At 42.1% G+C, this 20,554-nt stretch overlaps 1 protein-coding gene across 2 annotated transcripts in view; it reads right to left on the bottom strand.

Moving 5' to 3' along the window:
- The window catches only part of LOC147440320 (NAD(P)-linked oxidoreductase superfamily protein), a 51,603-nt gene that overhangs the window by 15,586 nt on the left and 15,463 nt on the right, over positions 1 to 20,554 (bottom strand). For both annotated transcript variants that reach the window (XM_086530107.1, XM_086530106.1), the window contains exons 2-4: positions 11,487 to 11,582; positions 8,966 to 9,049; positions 8,461 to 8,621 (exon numbers count right to left, since the gene is read on the bottom strand). In XM_086530107.1, the coding sequence (XP_086386233.1) occupies positions 8,461 to 8,621; positions 8,966 to 9,049; positions 11,487 to 11,582 (341 nt within the window). The remainder of the gene's footprint in view (positions 1 to 8,460; positions 8,622 to 8,965; positions 9,050 to 11,486; positions 11,583 to 20,554) is intronic.

The raw sequence follows: 20,554 nt of genomic DNA, 5'->3' as shown, positions 1-20,554 counted from the left end.
TCCAGCCTCGTGTTGCATACATAAATGAGGCAGCCAACAGCACTTTGGTAAAGAGTGACATCAGCAAGATCACCAGCATCATGAAGACTCAATTTTAAACCTATTTCCATGGGAGTGGCAATAGGTTTGCAATCTCAAGTCCAAACTTACATAGCAATGTCTCTATGTAACTTTTCTGACACAAGGCAATACCACCATCACATTGCTTACACTATATACCCAAGTAATGATGCAACAGCCCAAATCTTTCATCTTGAAAGTAGCATTCAAATCAGCCTTAAATTCAGTAATATGTCTCTCATTTGGTCCGGTGATCAACAAATCATCTCATAAAGAACCACGATGAGAAGTACATCACCCTCACGCTTTACATACAATGTGCTTTCTGTTGGACTGTTACGAAAGCCTTGTTTGACCAAATGAGTGTCAGCTTTCTCATACCAAGCACGAGGAGATTGCTTCAACCCATACAAAACCTTGTTACATTTGCATACTTTGTCCTCTTGTCCATTTCTTGACAAAACCCGTTGAGGCCGCTAGTAAAGTAAGATTATTCGCTATCCTGGATTCCATTTCCCAAAGACTCTTGCAACCATTTTCTTTTATCTCTCCTTTGTAGTTTTCTTTCGTGTAGACATCAGTGTTTAACTTAGTCATCTCTGTAGCTACCTCCTCAGTTACCAGTTAATTTTCCAAACCTACATATGTATTAATAAGTCGGCCCCTAGTTAATAGTTTATTTTCCAAACCTACGTCCCGGTGACTACGACCAATACAAAAGTCCCACTAATTATGGCCACTTTTTGCGTTACATAAACTTCCTCAAATATATCACCAATCAAGAAAGCAGTAACAATGCCTGATGATGTACATCCCAACCAAAATAAGCTGCCAATGCACATAGAAAACACACAGTAGTCATACGACAAGTGGGAGCAAAAGTCTCTTCATAATCTATGCCTTTTTGTTGTGCATAACCCTTTGCAACAAGTCGAGCCTTATGGCGATCGATCTCACCATCCGGCTTGCGTTTCAACTTGTAAACCCACTTTGTACCAATGACCTTTTTGCCAGGAGGCAAATCACATAAAGTCCATGTCTCATTTTTTTATAAGTGCATCATATTCTAATTGCATGGCAACCATCCAATTTTCTGAATTTTGTGCTTCATCAAAAGACAGAGGCTCTTCAACATCATGTAAGCTAGACACAGCCAAAGCATAACAATATGATGCATAAGATGAATGGCGAGAGCCTGAACGAGTACGACTAGACAAAGGTGCATCCAATTTACTATCACGCAAAGTGTGCACAAGCCATTTTGGCATACCTCTAGCCTGCTCATTTTCAGCCCTTTCTTCATCAAGTACATCATGTACATCTGCACAAGTAAGAGGCTGCTCTGTAACATTTTCAGAACCTCCATAGGTTGTACATTTGCCTCATTGGACTTACATTCGTATTTCCACCACTGAAAAGAGGTAACAAAGTGTCATAAAAGTCCTGTGAGCTTACATTACTGTCTCTAGTACATGACAGCAAGGGCTGAACAGAATCTTCCATAAACACTATATCCCGTGAAACCAGAATACGTTTTGTTTGCAGATGATACAACCTGTAACCTTTGCTTTCAGCACTATACCCAACAAAAATACATTTGACAGCCCTATCATCCAATTTTCTACGCCGTGTTTGTGGCACCAAAGCATATGCCAAACAACCAAAAACACGCATGTGCTCAATAGAAGGCTTTCTATCATGCCATGCTTCATATGGAGTAATAGACTGCACAGCTTTCGTAGGACACCTGTTTAGTACATAAGTGGCACACATGATGGCCTCAAGCCAAAAAGAATGCGGCAAAGCTTGACTTTTGACCATACATCGTGCCATTTCCGTAAGTGACCTGTTTTTCATTTCAACACCACCATTTTGTTGATGTGGTATAAGGCACTGTACGTCGGTGTTTTATCCCACGACTAGCCAGAAATGCATTAAATGCATGAGACATATACTCCCCCCCTCAATCGGAACGGAGGGTGTCCATAGTACATTTTGATACATTTTCAGCCATAGCCAGAAATTGTTTGAAGCACATAAAAACTTCGGACTTCTCTTTAAGCGGAAATACCCATGCATGCCTGGAGTAATCATCAATGAAAGTCACGAAGTGAAGGTAATTGCCCAAGGACGGAGTTTGCATGGGCTCACAAACATCACTATGCACAAGCTGCAACTTGCATGTGGCCCGAACTGAACCATCCTTTGGAAACTTAGAACGCTGCATCTTACCCAAAATACAGCCTTCACAAACATGTTTGACAGGTGCTTCAAGAGGCGGCAAAGAAGCAACCATATCAAATTTCTGCAACACAGCAAACTGGAAAAATTCAGATGACCAAAACGTGCATGCCAAAGTTTTGCATCTGAAATAGCCCTTGAATCTGCAGCTGCATTTGCAAAATTTTGTCCACACTTGTCATACAAAGTAAGCTTATACAACCCACGGCACAAAAGCCCCGATGCAACGATTTCATCACCAAAACTGAGATCATGAACTGTACATCTATCATCCACAAATTTGACTACAAGTCCAAGTCTAGCAAGTGCAGATACAGACAAAAGATTCTTCTTGATCCCAGGTACATAAAGTGCATCAACAAGTGTGAAAGAACTGCCATTAGCAGCAATAAGCACAATCTTTCCAACTCCCTGAACCGGATAAGACGCATTGTTGGCACAAGTGCCTGAATTCTCATGAGGGACACACTCGAGAGAGGTGAACAATTTACATTATGAGGTAATGTGCTTTGTAGCACCACTGTCGAAATACCACACATGTGAATCTGCAGCAACTAACATGCATGCATCATGGACAGCAGGATTGTAAGTACACTCTGCACTAAAAGCCCATTTTGCATCAACATCAGCATTACAGTCTCCTTTTACAGAAGACTCAACAATGGCTACATTTGTAGTGGAATCAACATTTGCAGTGGAACCACCCTCTTTCTTCTTAGCCTCTTTGGCCTTCAACTTAGGACACTTCTTGATCAAGTGATCATTAGCTTTACAATAATGGCAACGCGTCTTCTTTTTACCCTTATCACCAGAATTGCAAAACGAAGTGTTGCCAGCAGAAGCATTGGGAACAGAAGTTTTGCCACTCGCAGCAGAACCATAAGAAGTGGTTGCATTGCTGTTACCACCCTTTCTTTGAGAAACAATAAAAGACTGTTCAATTGCACGCTGTCTAGTCTTGTTTTTTCTGGAAAGTGACTCTTGCAACAGCAATGTGCATAATGCATCAAACTTGACAGCTTCAGGATTTCCTTGGGTCATAAGTCTCCAAGTACTAGCAAAAGTCTGGTAAGAATCTGGTAAGGCATCAAGAACAATCTGCACAAGGAAACTGTCTGAAATGACTTCACCTGCAGAAATAAGTTGCTCATTAATATCCTTGACACCAGCAAGAAAAGTATCCATATCATCTTCCTCATGCATAATCTTCAACTCCAGCTCTTTACGCAGCAAAGCAATTTTAGCCTCATTGCGACTTGCATAAAGACCAGCCAAAATATCCCAAGCCTGTTTTGCACATTTTACTGAACGGATGTGAGAAACAATGGTGCGCTTCACAGACAACACAATCAATGCATGAGCCTGCGCATCCTTTACATCCCAACGAGCTTGTTCTGCCGTAGGCAAAACAACTCTAACAGCAGCAATCCTTGCAGCAAGACCTGTAACATCCTCAACATCGCCTACATCCTCAGAACCAGGACGTACATCAATGCCGTGCACAATATTCCAGACGCCCTTTGACACAAGAACATGTTGCATCATATAGGCCCACATAGCGTAATTGTCCCCCATCCAACCTATCCTCGGTAGCAAACATCTTGAAGACATTTGTGTTGTTGTCAGCCATGGTAAATGCTGCACCTAATGTGAAAACTGCCTGAAAATAGGAGAAACGGAGCGGGAACAACACGTGTTATATAGCACAAATCGTAGAAGACTGTAAGGCACCTCTTATGCAGAAAACTACACTGACAGAAATTTTGCACAAAATGACGAAATTGCCTGTGCAGACCTGCCTGTAGTGAAAACGAAGGCCGAAATGAGCCCGAATCAAAAATCTGAGCAGACTGTACTCTTCGAGCTCACACAAAATATTTGTTGACCTATGAACGCTCGCCAAACCTTACTGTAATCAGAGAAAGTGAGCAAGCGTATGCTAGAGCAGCTGGCGACTAAGCCCGGGAGAACGTAACCTGCTCTGATACCAATTGTTGGAATTAGGGTTGCAGAGAAACACACAGCTTGGAGAAGACGAAGGAAGCTCAAGGCACACAATAGAGAGTGTGTTACTTGGTGTGCAATGGAAAGATAGATAGCCCTAGAGTGATGGGCGTATATACAATGCACGGGGGAAAAAACCTGCTAAAGAAGTGAAAGAACTCTTAGAGAAGGGTCTCGTTCAGCCAGTACATCACCTTACTTTTCGCCAGTGTTGTTGGTTTTAAAGAAGATGGATCTTGGAGAATGTGCATTGACTACAATGCTCTCAACAAAATCACCATCAAAAACAAGTTTCCAATACCCATGATCGATGATATACTGGATAGGCTACATGGTTCTACATGTTTCGATAGAATCAACCTGAAATGATCAAGATCGTTCTTGGAGATGTATACAAGATCACATTCAGGATGTCCTTTGTATTGTACGAGCATTTGGTGATGAATTTTGGTCTCACAAATTCTCTTGCAATGTCCAATAGGATGATGGAAAAGCTTTTTCAAGATATAGGTCATTCAAGAGCACCTTTCTCAAAGACATCATCATCTTCTCCAAGAATGAGGCACAGGATCGATACCATTTGATACACGTTTTATAGGCACTGCGGCAACACCAGTTGGTGGTTAATGGGAAGAAGAGCGAGTTTTTCTTACTAGAGATCCACTTTTTGAGACACATCTTCTTTGCGGAGGGAGTCAAAATGGACCCGGCCAAGGTTGAGACCATTCAAAATTGGCCACATTTGAAGAATGTTCACGAGGTTCAAAGCTTTTTGGGTTTGTGTTCTTAATATCGGTAGTTCATTCGGAAATTTGCAGAGATGGCTTTAATGCAAAAAGGGGGTTCCTTTCACATGGGCAGCATCTAAGATTGCAGCCTTCAAGATTTTCAAAGAAAAGTTGACAACTGGTCTAGTGTTGGTTTTGCCAGACTTGCAAAAACCATTTGAGGTATACTGTGATGCCTGCGGTCACACTCTCGGAGCGGTCTTAATGCACGAGGGCCATGTTATGGCTTATGAGAGCAAAACATTTTCTTGACCAGAACGGGTTGCACAAATTTGTGAGAAAGAGCTTTTGGCAATCCTCCATGATCTTACTCAAAGGCAAGAGCTTTTGGCAATCCTCCATGATCTTACTCAAAGGCGACACTTTTTACTTGGAGCGGATTTCACAATGTTCACCGATCGTCAGAGTTTGAGAAACTTCTTGTCTCAGAAAGAGCTTTCGGACAAGCAGATATGGTGGGCAAACATTTTGTCACAATTTCATTTTCAGATTGTCCATGTTCAGGGACAAAAAAATGTGGTGGTAGACGCATTGTCTCGCAAGCCACTAGCCTTGGCTATTTCGGTGATTCATCACCACAACTTCAAGGATATAATAGATCAGTGCGCCACGGATCCAGATTTTGCAAACATCTTTGACTGATTACACAGTGAGGAAGTGGTTGCAGGCTTTTTACTAAAGGAAGGCTATTTGATGCGGAAAAATTTGTTGTGTGTGACAGAAGCATTGCGGAATAAGGTTTTGACGAAGTGCCACTGTCCACCTTTTCTAAGCCATAGCAGCATAGAGACCACCTTGAAAAGTGTGGAACGGATCTTCTATAGGCCAAGGCTTAAAAAGGATGTGGATGGGTTTGTTCGCAATTGTTTAGTATGCTTGAAGGTCAAGTTTGACAGGCATAAGGCTTCTGCAACCTTTACCTATAGCTAGCTGACCATGGCAAAGTATAGCAATGGATTTCATTTTTTACCTTCCCAAGACTCAGAGTGGGCATGATGGCATTTGGACAATCATCGACAGGTTTAGCAAACAAGCTCATTTTGTTCCGTTCAAGAAGGCACTTAAGCTCGATCATTTGGCTAAGTTGTTTGTCTCACAGATATTTTGACTACATGGTATGCTCGAGTCTATAGTTTCAAATAGAGATCCCCATTTTACCACTTTCGTTTGGAGGGCAATCTGGGAGAATATTGGTACAATTACAATTCTCGTCCTCTTTTCACCCGCAAACAGATGGGCAATCGGAGATAGCAAACTCAGTGGTTTTGGACTTTTTAAAGTCATACATCTCTGATCAAAAGACTTAGTGGGACAAGTATTTTCCTTTGGTGGAGTTTTCCTACTCTACGGGGAAGGCGCCATTTGAGATTATCAAGGGTGCTAAGAAGGTTCCACCTATTCTAAGCACCAAGGATAAGATTATTGAAGCAGATCAATCTGTTCAGGATCTAGACACTGCTTTTGCTAAGGTGTGCGAGGCTCTCAAAAAGTCTCAAGCACGGCATAAGACAGTAGCAAACAAGCATCGACGTGACTTGTAGTTGAAGGAGGATGATTGGATGCTTTTACGGTTTTAGAAGGTATGCCTACGAAAACGAAAGGCTAAGGAGAGACTTTTTCTAGAGTTGTGTATGCGATACTACAGCCCTTTCCAGATTCAAGAGAAGATAATGATGTATCCTTCAGACTCGAGTTACCACATACTTGGAACATTCACAATGCATTTTATGTGAGTCTATTGAGACCTTTCAAAGGAGTGGACAGGGAGACAGAGGTGCAACCTGAGGTGTAAGAGACATAGCAGATCCTCACCCACAAGGAAAGGAAAGCGAAAGGTAAGCTGATACACCGGTATTTAGTCAAGTTTTAGGACTATCCGGCATTGGATGTGAATGGATGGAGGAGGACCTGGCACATACTCTTCAGATTTTAGAGCCTTTCCTTGAGGCTTTTGGTCTAGCCTCGACTATTCGAAGAGTTACCAATGATCAGCAGGTTGAATCTGGTGCGGTATGGACTGCACAAGAGGGGATTTACTGCCCTCCGCAAACAACATGCCTCAAGTGTAGCCATAGAACTGTGAATAGGTGCATAAGGCAGCTCTGAGGAAATTTTTTAAAGCTGTATAGCTGACAATCTTATCCCAATGGATAGCCCATTAAAATCCATGATGAAGAGTTGACTCACCTTCGATGAACCAAACCAAAAAGCAACCCGAGAGTTTGGACAGGTGACCCAATAAAATTAACCTCCGCTATATGACGGCTTTCCAGAATCTAGAGCCTAAAGGCTCATTCGCAGCTTCAAACTACCTTTGACAAAGATCCTCTAATGACCAGTCCCCCTTTGTAAAACACAGGTACACAATACCTGTTATAACATAACTGACCTTTCCGAGAAGCTGCTGTTCCGATTCCCATCCAGCTGAATAACCTGCTGCGGCTATCGCAGCATAGGATGGGTATTGGAACCACACTGGTGGTTATGACTGAAGATGAATGGATCATCAGGGGGGTGTTGCTACTCCTGAGACCGCACGTGTACAATCAGTTGACACCTTTGGAGATACGAAAAGATTATAAAGGAGGCCAGAATGTAAAAGTTGATACATTTTCGGGACCTCAAGATGAGAAGAAAGCTTTGGCTTTCCGGCAATTTGATACAGCTTTCTCAGGAGGCAATTTCACCAAAGACTCAAGAAAGCCACCTCTTTCCTTGAGGGGAGTTCACAACAGTGGTGGTCAACCTTACTGCTTCATGGACAAAAACCACCTACTTGGGTGGAATTCAAACAGTTGTTTGCTTCCCTATGGTTGACACCTGCATACGAGGTACACATTCTCACAGCTTGGAACCATCCGCGGATGCACTTTACTGTCTTACAGCCAACGGTTTTGGATATCTTTCTTCCAATGGCTTCTTTCACAATGGTCCCTCTTCAGAAGCAGATGGAGAGATATAGGCACTCTCTGACACTTGTGTAGAACCGATAATAGTGCAAAGCACTCTGCAATGTTTTTCTCAAACAGAGGAATACAACTGACCAACTTCTAGGAGGGACATTTGCAAGATAATCACCTTCAACTAACTAGTTAGTCTTCTTGATACAGATTAAGTAGCCCTATCCTGAACGTTACTATGCTATATACATCTCAAAGCTCTGCACCTCTCACCCTTAGTATACTTCTTTCTCCTCAAAAGTGAGGGCATGAGCTTCATGACAATAACTGATGGAGTGCCTTTTCGGTAGCAAAACCAAAAAACCATGGCAAGATGAAGTTACGATTGAGTCAAAAAATAACCAACACACCATGGCAAGTTGAACTTACGATTGAGTCAAAATGCTAAAAGTGTGAGAAAGACTAACCAATGGATTTGTAGTAGGTCAACGTAGTCAGTACCCAAGCGCTTTAAACTTTTTTCAACACTTTCCTTGATGTTGGCAGCATCCACCCGCGTGCCCTTGGGATTATCTCGCAGACTGGTTTCGTTAGTAGAAAATCCAGAGACTTTTGTAGCAATAATCACCTGAAACCTCCAAGTATATCAAGAACTTTAGCCAATATAACCTTTAAACCCTTGAAAATGCCAGTCCTAAACCCTATCTCAGAGCACCTCAGTGATATAAATCCACTCGAGTGTAATCTTAGCTCTCCAAACTCAATCTACAAAAGACATTTTCCCCTTCAATGCAAACATGAAAGTGAATCACGGCCTTCCTTGTATGTTAAGCTTGAACCACAATAATTAAATTATGCACAACTCACATCCTCTCTAAAAAAATGAAGCATTGGCACCTAGGAAATTTAATGATTGGCTTCACTATTTATTACAACTCTGCCACCCAATATTAAACACAGAAGCAATGGCACCTGGTCTCGCGCTCTTGTTTTCAGCCACGGGTTGATGATTCTGTCTGTGTTACCTTGCTTCTCCTTGCTGACAGGTACAGGATACTGACAAACCCAACAACATAAAGGAGTCTCAAAGTATAATATTTACACCACAAACAATTCATGATTGCTAATCACATGATGAAAAAAATATGCCATTATGCAAATAATCTGAACAAAATCTTTGAAGAACCTTAAGACACCCATCAGTAAGAATAGACACGTATCTATTCTCATAAACTGAAATCTGTACGACACTATGACAACTGGTCTCACTCAAAATGAGCAAAAAAATGTTTCATCTCTAAAAGATGCCGTGAATTACCCAGATCTCTTCTAGAGGCCAGCCTTCCATAACTCATCAGCTGTGTACTATTGAATGGTGCAGAAGCATAAAATTTTGAATCAACAAACAAATTTTTGATCAATTTAATGTCAACTATTCCTTTTTTCTCCCAATACATGGAGCAGGAGCATTATATAGTGTCCCATGGTCTACCGCAGCCATGCAAGGAAACAATTTTTTTTTTGCTCTCTACTCTCCAAATACTGTTATAGATTACCTTGATCTACAAAGCCCCTCTTCTTTGGGCTGGTCTTTGACAACTCATCAACCGTATGGAAGTTGAAAATGACTATCATCTATACAAATGTTTCTCAAGCCCCTGTCAAGCAGTGTCTGATAGCAACAATCTCCTTAGGAAAAAACAGAAAGCCCATGCCTACACACAACTTGAAGGATGACGATGTCCTTAAAGAAAAGACAGAGCTTATAGCACGCTATGATTATTTAACTTGTTAATAAAATGAACGACACTTCATAGAATAAACCTTCATAATAAGCCATCATTTTCATAGTTGTATGACAAATGTTTTATCCTTGCAGGGCCATTACTTTGTAAATCTTAAAAACTTTTGCAGCACTGTCAAGTCCCCATGTTACCAAGGCCTGCCTTTAGGATTCTTTCAAATGTCAAATAAGCTGTGTACTCTATTTTGTGTATGACTCATGATGATTGGCAGAAAGGCTTTCTGGCATATTGCACTTTTGATGGTAATGGTCTAAGTAATTTTGTACAAAGAAACGCATTCTTAGCAGTATAACTTTGAATTTAGATATGAGGAATATGTAAAATGCATGTCCTTCCCATGTGAAATTTCAAATATATTGCATGAGAGGAACCAGTACTGGTATATCCAGAAGGTCATGAGAGTGCAGAAGCATCAAAAAAGTTGGTAGCTAAATTTTCAAGGTGCTTTCTGACTGTTGGCTTCAGACTAGCAATCAAGAAAAAGTTTTCCTTTAAGTGAACATCTTGCTATTGTCACTCGACCTTAAATGCCATCCGTCTCTGCTACAGCCTGAGGTAAATGGAATTTCTCCCTGTTGGCAGATTTAGCAGCCTCAAACAAACTCCCCATACATTCACAAACTTGTCATAGAATGGTAAGTAAAAAAGTCAAAGCGAATCGCTTACTCAAGAATTTATGTTTTTTAACAGTCGACATAGAACTACAATGTTAAAAGCTCCCATCAGTCTATTGGAACATCAAGAGATTAGTGGCCCCCTACTTTCTGATCCACCACACAACCGTGATATGTTGCAATCTCTGCCCATTGATACTTCAGACAACTATACTTTATACCCACTGGTAGAAATTTGGACGGCATGCATTACTAAGTCTGGCTATAACACCCTTGTAGTTCAAGTGTGGTGGAAAAAGGATAAACCGGTAGCTGGGGGACAAATGCCTCTCAGATAAACTTCAGTCTCATGGTGATAGGCATTATCACTCGATTGGCCAGAAGATAAGTTACTTCAGGCAGGTGGTAACATGCAGCTTTTCTATAAAGATTCTCCCCAAGTTACTTGCTGTTACCGGCATCCTAATCACTTCTTCACAATTTTATGCTCCTCTTTATCCCCTTCCTAGTCATTTCAGAATGGTTTGCTTTTAGAGTACACTATCCATCAGGTGGCAGAGTGTCTTCCCACACACAACAGGTTCCATTTTGGAGGTTCTGAAAAAAAAGCCAAATTCCATCATGAGATAAACTCTTATGCATACAATAACACGAGTTGGAAATGGCATGTGATAGCAAAATTCCGCTGTGCTGCTGCATCTTCCATGGGCCCTAGCCAGTACCCATGGGTATTCATGTTCAAGCAGCCGATGCCCTCTTACTTATATCCTAGGTACTTATCGTTCTATACTTACAATTTGGAAACCAACACTCTCAAGCATCATCCTTTTTGTGTACCATAAAAATCTAAATTTTGCTCTTACAAGGTACAAAATGTGCACATTGCAAAGCGTAGGCTATCAAAACATGGAAAATGTCACAATTTGTATTTTAAGCAACAAGGAGCCCAATCACAAGTTTTTCATTCTATGCCAAAAAGCCCCCTTCAAATACAGACAGTGAAACCAACATGTACAAAATAAACTGCACAATAGATCTTTTTAGCTAAATTAAGCAACACTTTTGAATTCTTACCATTTCGGCAGTGTCAAGAATATTGACACCATTGTCAAAAGCATAAGACAGCTGTTCATGCGCCTCTTTTTCTGTATTTTGATTGCCCCAAGTCATCTGTATTTCAGATGCTAACAGATGTGTTAGCATAAAAGAATAAAGTAGACAACACACAGAACGTTCACACATGCAGCACTTACAAGGAACCTTCAAATATTTGCAGCTGACATTAGACAAGACCAACAAGACACTGGGAGCACATCACCAAAGTCGTGCAAGTCTCCATCCAAATGTTCTCTTAACATTTTATTGACATTTTTTGTACAATATGTTCCATCTCCATTCACTTATATTTGATAATCTCATTCTCAAAATCTTGCAACTCCCACATGTTTAAACTTTGCACTGTAAGACTTGGAGGTGATGGGGAAGCTATTGACATTTTTTATATGATATGTTCCATCTCCATCCACTTATATTTGATAATCTCATCTCCCACATGTTAAAGCTTTGCACTGTAAGAGTTGGAGGTGATGGGGAAGCTCAGCCATGATAATGGCGACTAGCACTTGCAAAGAAAGGCGAGTTCCAGATATCTTGACTGAAGCAAGAGATGCGCGTTCTAAGGAGAGTCATAGAAAGAACTCCAACGTGTAAAGTAAGAGCAAAGGAACAAATACAAGAAACAGAGTCACAAGCATACATACGCAACTTCCGAAGATAAATAACATGAAATTTTGAGCTCCCCACTTTAATTATTTTATACATATCTTCACTTTCCAAAAGAAGAAACCTTGAAAAAAAATAATAGTAAATTGCAACCTAAAAATGAGCACTCTAATATCCTCTTGAACACGTATCCTTTCTCATTGAGTTACGAGACAGCAAGATAGACTATGAATATTGCCAAGATCCAGTTGATGGCATTCTCGAGACATTCACCATGAATATCAACCTTCATACTTACCAAAGAGAGAAATGAAAATGAAAGGGGAAACAATAATATTACAGGGCCTTACTCCGGTTCAAGGCATTCTTAAAGTGTTCCTCATAAATATAAACTTCCCAACTCAAATTTGTACATTCTCTCTTTCCAGCCCCATAATTCAGCCCATTCTCTCTTTTCACCACATAAATTCAGCCCCCTTTCTTCATTCTTTGTATGCTTTATCATTCAAGTTATGGTGTCAAGCCTCTATAAAAGTGCAATTACTACAAACCCCTCCTCAGCCCTTTTGAGTCACTTGATAAGCTAAGGTGGAAGGCATATCTAAAGCGTATGCCTCAACTTCCCCTTGGAGGTAATCACTCTGTTTCAGCAATGGCATTGTCATCATAGCTTCAGCTTGTATTTGATATATTGTGGCATATGTGCACCCACGAGCATGTGTGTCCATGCACCACGTGCCAGAAAAGAACAGACTGAACAGACTTTTAGCACTTCAATAACAACTAAACTAAAAGAGAGAGACGACACGCGACGCGGAGTGGCGGAATTCCACCCCAGAGAGTATTGCCTCCAAACCTTGGCGCCCCTTTTGGTATTTCTTTATAATGCATCAACACAATACAAGCCGGAACTCCAGGCTCTGCACCTTCTCCAGGAAGCATGCTAGAGAATGAGCCCTTAGCACATATTTAAAGTCCCTTGGCCTATGAAAAGCAGTTTACATGAAAAGCCTTTAAACTCAAAAGCTTCTGGTCCAAAAGCAATGCCAAAAAGCTGCCAGCGTAAATCACAAAATTTCGTACAGCAATCAGTGCAAAACACGGAAATCCATACAACCTGCCACGTCATCATGTCAACGCAATTTTCGGAATTTCCATACAGTTGCTACGTAATTCTTTCTTTGTGTGTATGGGCTCTTGCTTTATTTTAATCCCTTATGTCACTTGGGGCCCCATCGGACGAGGTCCCCATAAGTTGGGAGGACTTCTTCTTCTGTTACTTGTTCTTCTTAGGGTTTAGGCCCCTCGGCCGGCATCTGCAAGTTGGCTCCATTCTTCAGGGCTTTGACACGTCAGCAGTTTGTGACATCTCCCCTTCTTGAAAGAGAGTAATCGTCCGCGATTACAACGTATCTGCAAAACAACTCAAGTTAGCTCAAAAATTTCCGAGGGACATTCAGTTCGCTCTTTTTGTTAAGGAGTTAGCTTCTCCTTTCGGCTCTTTTGATCAAGGAGTTGGCTTCTCCTTTCATCCAAATCAGAACTCTTGAATTCCGGCGTAGTAAAATTATAGCCATCACACCTAGACCACATTGATCTTCCACGGGTGTCTTCCAAGCAATCTCATCCAATTAGGAATATTCAGTGGTTGGCACATCACAATGCAACACAAATGCTCACATATGCATGTTACAAGACATAGAAACATAAAGCCACCGATAAAAACTCCCCCCGCAAATAGCCATCCAGGTCCGGGCCATGAGTTGTTCAACGACTCTCTCATCACTCCTCCCGCAAATAACCTAAAAAGGTCCGGGCCATGAGATATAGAGGCCTTTTACAACCAAATGCCCCCGAGACCGCAGCCTGCGTCGTTTGGAGGTGCTGAGAGTAACCACTGCTCAGACTCCTTAATATTCCTCCCGCATAACCTAACAAGGTCCGGGCCATCAGTAACAACACTTTTCAATCATTCAATACTCCCCCCGCAAATAACCACAAGGGTCTGGGCCATGAGTATGAACAAGCATTCTCAAACATCATTTCTCACTACTACACCCGGGAGTAAAATCACCAATCATTGAAACCAGTATTAAAACCAGAGTCAACCAATTCAAATCGGCACCAAGACAGATTCAAAACAGATACCATCCATTTCAAACAAATTCCAAACAGGATCACCAAACAAGTTCTCAAACAGATTTCAAACTTAAAAAGCAATCTCGACACCATTCGAGCTCGAAAAGTGGATTGAATTTCCATCCTGAAACCTGCACCAAAAAATTAGGGTTAGGTTCATTCCATAGGGTCCTAGCCGAGCACAGCATGGACCATCAGCTCTTGGAAAAACAGTGTTTCTTTGTCGGCGATAATAGTCCCAAGAGAGCAATCGCACTGGATCTCCAAGGTCATCTGCTCCTGAACAGACATCTATTGAGAGATGTCGAGAAATTTCAAGTTATAATCTGCTAGGGTTTCCATGACAGCATTTTCGGATTCCCCACTCTGCCAAAAGTGGCACTTTGAAGGAAGATGTCAAAAACCATATAACTTCGGGCAAAAATTTTAGTGATTGACAAGTCCTTGCAGTGTGCTGCTTGGTAGCTATACATCAACATCTGCATGGCACTGCTTCTGAGAAAAGCAGTGACTCGAAACAAATCTGGATCCTTCTCTTGCAAGTGATCTTTATGGCTTATGCCCTGTAAGACATGAGCAATGAAGACGATAGTGCGCCTGATGCGCGATGAAGTAAGGGTGGGAGTGGCTAATAAGTCCGGGGTCAGAGGCCGAAGATATCTCAAATAAATTACAGAAGTCTCTGGTTTGCTCTGTTTGCTCTTTTGTGGGACCGGTATGCTTTCAGAAAATCACATGCTTGATGCTCTGATACCATTGTCACAAGACGGGCACCACGTGCCAATAGAAAAGAACAGACTAAACAGACTTTTAGCACTTCAATAATAGCTGAACTGAAAGAGAGAGATGACACGCGACACATAGTGGTGGAATTCCACCCCAGAGAGTATTGGCCCCAAACCTTGGCGCCCCTTTCGGTATTTCTTTATATTGCATCAACACAGTACAAGCCGGAACTCCACGCTCTACACCTTCTCTAGGAAGCCTTCCAGAGAATGAGCCCTTAGCACATATTTAAAGGCCCTTGGCCTATGAAAAGCAGTTTACATGAAAAGCATTCAAACTCAAAAGCTTCTGGTCCAAAAGCAATGCCAAAAGGCTTCCAACGTAAATCACGGAATTCCGTACAGCAGTCAGCGCAAAACACGAAAATCCGTACAGCTTGCCACGTCATCATGTCAGGCAATTTTCGAAATTTCCGTACAGCTGCTATGTAATTCTTTCTCTGTGTGTGTGGGTCCTGCTTTACTGTAATCCTTTATGTCACTTGAGGCCCCATCGAACGGGGTCCCCATAAGTTGGGAGGCTTCTTCTTCTGTTACTTGTTCTTCTTAGGGTTTAGGCCCCTCCGCCGGCATCTGCAAGTTGGCTCCATTCTTCAGGGCTTTGACACATCAGCAGTTTGTGACATTGACACCATTTCAAAGAATGTTTTGTTACTGTATCAGTGCCAAGGCTGATTTGAGGCAACTTTGGTGAAGCTGGAGAAAGGCCTTCTGTTAATTAGTGACTTTATTCATGGCCTCTACCACTTGATTGGAAGGCTGATGAAGGTTCTCTCCTCCCTTTAACCACCATTAACCTTTCTCTCTTCCCTCTTACCACCATTAACATTCTAATCATCTCCCTCTTTTCATTTGACACCAACCGTATGTTATCTAATGTGTTAATTACTCTTTTTGTAACCGATTGCAAGCTCTTTATGTCTTACCATTCCTCAACAAACAAAAGAGTTGACGATACCAGGTAGCAACACTATCAAACAGAAAAATCCAATGTCTTTATGGGACTTGACTTGCAGCAATACATGGAGGCAAATCTTAGCAGAACCCAATGATGGTGCTGATGCCCCATGCAATCGGGAACTAGTCCTGCTTTCATCTTGCCTACTCTGCCACGTTCTTCTGCTACTCTAAAACTCTCTGGCCTTTCTTCTGATTGTCCTCGTTGTGCCTTTTTGGGGCACTTTGCGGAGATGTGTCCTTGTTACTCGCAACCGAAACACATCCCCTCTTTGAGATAGTCGGATCTCTGTTCCGCAGTCAATCGGGGTCGTACATCCTTCTTTTTCTGGGATTTCTTCTTCTTTCTATAGGCGTTTGTCGAGTTCTGTCCGGACCTTTGTGTCAAAACTTTATCAGCGAGGTAGGTCAAGTTACCCGAATGTTTCCAGAATCCCCGCTTAGCATGTCCATCAGTTGTTGTATGGACTCAAGGCAGTAATCTCGGATCTCTTTAGGGAGTCCAAAGCAAAACCGCTCAATCTGCTCTTTAAAAGTGACCTTCTTAAACAAAGAGGTTGGTAGAAAAGAATCCCAAAATCTTTCACAATATGCATCCAAAGTGTCACCCTTGGTCATCCGAAGATGGTTCCAAGCGAATTTCACATCTCGTTCGTACTCCTGGGTCAACCAAGAAGAAATAAAGAGCCGTTTAAACTTCAACCACTTGGTCAGGGCTTCTCTCCTCAGAAGAAGAGTGGACCACCATATTCATGCATTACCCTTCAAGAACGATGCCGCCCTCTTAATCTTGGAGTGCTCTGAGTAGTGCCCTCCAGAGAATGCTATATCAAACTGCTGAATGAAAGCCAAAGGCTTGGGAGCATCTTAGCATGCGGAAAAAGATTCAAATTTCAATGACAATTCACCCTCTTTAAATTCCTTAGTCTTTTTGCTCTTATCTTCGAAAAAATCATATTGGTTGGCTCTGTAAAAGTGTTTCTTCTTTGCATAAAATATGTGATCATCAGAGTACGAACTCTCAAAAGATGACTCCTCAGTAGAACTGTCGAAAACGGATCATCTTCTTTCTTCTTTCCAAAACTTTGATTCTTGCTTCGCATCTTGCCCTTTCGGTGGTCCTCCCTTTGCTACCACTGTAAAAAACTTGGGCACCCCAAGTCTAGAATCTGTCGCGACACGAGTGAGAGATTCACTTAAAACACTTCACAGACAAATCATTGTTCAATTGAGTGGACACGGCCCGACGTAGTTCCGTGCCAAGAGAGATTGGCCCCAAAGACTAGCGCCCCTTTCAGTATTTCGTTTTGTATTAATCTTTGAGCAAAGAACAACTCCCGCAGGTCCTCGGCTCTTAGACTCTGCGTCCAGATGCTCTGCAGAGAGTGAGGCCCTTGGGACCTGGGTCCCTTATATTCTTACAAAGGGATGCCAAAAGCAGTAACTCAAAAGCAGAAGGCCCCAAAAAGCAACAAGCGCGATTTGCGGAAATCCGTACAATCAGTGTAAATTACGGAGGTCTGTACTCTCAACGCAAATCACAAAAATCCGTACGCTCTGCCACGACAGCAACCATCGCAATCTGCAACGTCTGTACAACCAGCCACATCAACAGGTCTTGCGTATTTTTTTATCCTATGTGTCCCTTTGGCCCCTCGACACTTTCCCATAAGTTGTCACAACTTTATAGCCTTTAATGTCCTAGTCATGCCACGTTATCAATTTGTGACAAGAACCTCTAAAGATGAGCTCGAGGTCCAATGATTTATGTGGTGAGAAATGGCATATTCCTTCCCATTGCGTTAAAAAGAAGAAAGATGATGAAGCAAAGCAGAAGGATGTTACCACACAAGATTCTACAACAAATACCAAAGAGGTAGCATTTCCGGCAATACAATGGCTTTTTTTTCTTTGAAGCCCACTCTCCTTTCCAAGATGATGACATAGAGTTCAAATATGCAAACATATAGCATAAAACATCCAGATTCAATCAAACTCCCACACCAAAGTTTGCGTCGTTAGAGGGTTCCATATACAACCAAATGTTCCTGAGACCAAAACGTGCATCGTTCGGAGGCCATATACAACCAGACACTCCCAAGACCGCAGCATGCAACATTTAGAGGTTCCAAATACAACTAGACGCTTACCACAACTTACACCCTCTAGAGGTTCTCAAACAGTATTGAAAACAGCATTTAAAGCAGAATCAAACAAAACCGGCACCAAGACAAGTTTGAAATAGATAAATGCTATTTCAAACAGTGTTCAATAAGTATCTAAACACAAAAGTAAAACTAAAATCATTCAGGATTGGTTCCTGTCAATAGAACTCAAAGGACAACTCATTTGCCATCCTCAATTAAAGTGATGGTTCTATTCCTCATCTGAATAGGTAGTATCAATCTTGTCGTGCCAAGGCATGCCCAAAAGAGCATCACAATGCCCTAATTTCATGATGTGGAAGTCTCCCTTCCATGGTACCAATGATGAAAGGAAGGGCACCAATGAGTTTACTAGTATCCCCTATAGCTACCTTTGCCTCAAAGGCTACAGCAATTGATCGTACTCAAATTTGATCTGCTTGAGAAACTTCGGTTGGTGAAATTATTGGCCGCTCTTAGATCAAAGAAGATAAGTGGCTTGTGGCCACGAATCTTTCCAGAGGATCTGCATAATTCCTTGAAGCATCAAGTACAGATATGCCATGAATATTGGAACACATCCTACTATAGTTTTGGCTTTCTTGGCAGAAGGTTGCTGTCACAAACGAGAGCGCACAACAATATAAAATATACTCGGATAAATAGAATCACTTAATACTAAAGCCAAAGGATATAGAGAGAAATAAATACAGAGAGAGAGAGAGAGTGAGAAGATCGACACAGTACTGGGACCAGAAGATGGGCTGGTCCCCCCCCCCATAATAGTATCTTTATTACTGAGGAGAAGTCTATACAAGCACTTGAACCGAACGTATTACCACGTTCGTTCTAGAATAAGACTTGATGGTTCCCGGAAGCCTCAGCTTCCGATTCCTAGGGCAAAACCCTATTCCAAGGAACTTCCATTCCTTATTCCAAATCCTTGAGAACCAAGGTCCTCGCCTCTCAATCTCACCTTTTAGACTCAGGGCATGACATCCCTGCAACTCTCTTTCCAACTCTGTTTCCAGAGTCCTCTTCCTGCAAAACAACTCTGCTTTCCCGGACGCGATGTCACGAGGACGTGGCAATTGCTAACCTTAGTTGTTGGTTTCTTCCAATGATTTTTGTTTTATTTTTGAGACCCTCTTTTTGAAGTTGCAAATGGTCGGACATTGTATGGCCAATGTGAACGGTAGTTTCACCCGCAGACGGGAAGTTGGTCAGCACTGGAATTCGTACAGTAAGAGGATGTCTAGGCTCAGAGCAAGATCATACAGGTCCCCCACGTCGCACTTAGCAAGTTGGTGGATACTAGGAAGTGAACTCAATAAAGGCATAAAGTCAAGGTGGGATCACCAACAGAAAGTATCCGACAGTTGGGCCACATTGCACTTTTGGATGCGGTCCCAATGAGGATAGATGGTCAGAAGACCAGCGGGAGCCCGACGGAAGCATCTCCTAAAAATTAGGGAACTGCTATTCTGGGCCGTGAAATGTGTTCGCGTCATTACCTTCGGTATGACCAAGGGAACATTTTAGTACTCTGCTGCAAAGTCAACTGATGCACAAGTTGAGAGATTTTTAAGCAGGAAGCCCAATGCGGGGAAATTGCATGTATGAGTGCCAAGTGGCACTTTGTGGTCAATTTACCAAGTCTGGGAGAACAGAACCCGTAACTGACTTTTGAGAGCAGTTTTGGAGGCTGTTAACTTGGATTTTCAGCCATTTCTCTCCATTTTTGAGCTTCCCATGACTTTGCCTAGGTCCAAGGAGCTCATTTTCAGCATTGGAAGGCATCAGATGCGTGTTTACAGGGCTGTTTTGCTGCGGATACGCAGGTTTTGGCAGCCATGGAAATCTTCTCCTTTTTGCATCTATTTGTTCACAGATGCATTACAAGTCAAGGGCAAAAGAGAGGGCGCTCGATTTATGCTGGGGGGATGCTTCATTGAGAGCCTGTCACAGGTTAAGAGCTATGGAGTGCTTCCTTTCCCTCTCATGTACAGTGTGGTGCTAGGAGTGATGCCCTGCACACTACACACTGCTCTCTCTCTCCCCTACGTGCAGTTATGTGATGCCCCACAAGAGGGCTACTCATTTGACTTATGTACAGTTGTGTGGGTTCATGCTTTTGTGCTGAGGCAAGAGCCTCCTTGAGCAGGAACAGGGGTAGCTATCTGCTGCTCCAAAGCAGGCACTGGTGAGGGTCATAACCTCACCGTACAGGTGCAAAATCAGCGCTGTGTATGCGCTGTAAATTCACTGTTTTTCAGCCATACGGACGCCAAGATCATTGGGAATCGTGCCCCACTGGCAAAGGACAATTAGGGGACTGTTTGGGGCTGAAAACAGGGCAAAAACCAGTAAATACAGCGTGCTGAATTTACTGTTT

The sequence above is a fragment of the Adiantum capillus-veneris genome, chromosome 15 (genome assembly GCF_014529385.1).
Source record: "Adiantum capillus-veneris isolate H3 chromosome 15, ASM1452938v2, whole genome shotgun sequence".
NCBI lineage: Eukaryota > Viridiplantae > Streptophyta > Polypodiopsida > Polypodiales > Pteridaceae > Adiantum > Adiantum capillus-veneris.
This window is presented reverse-complemented; position numbering and strand designations above follow the sequence as displayed.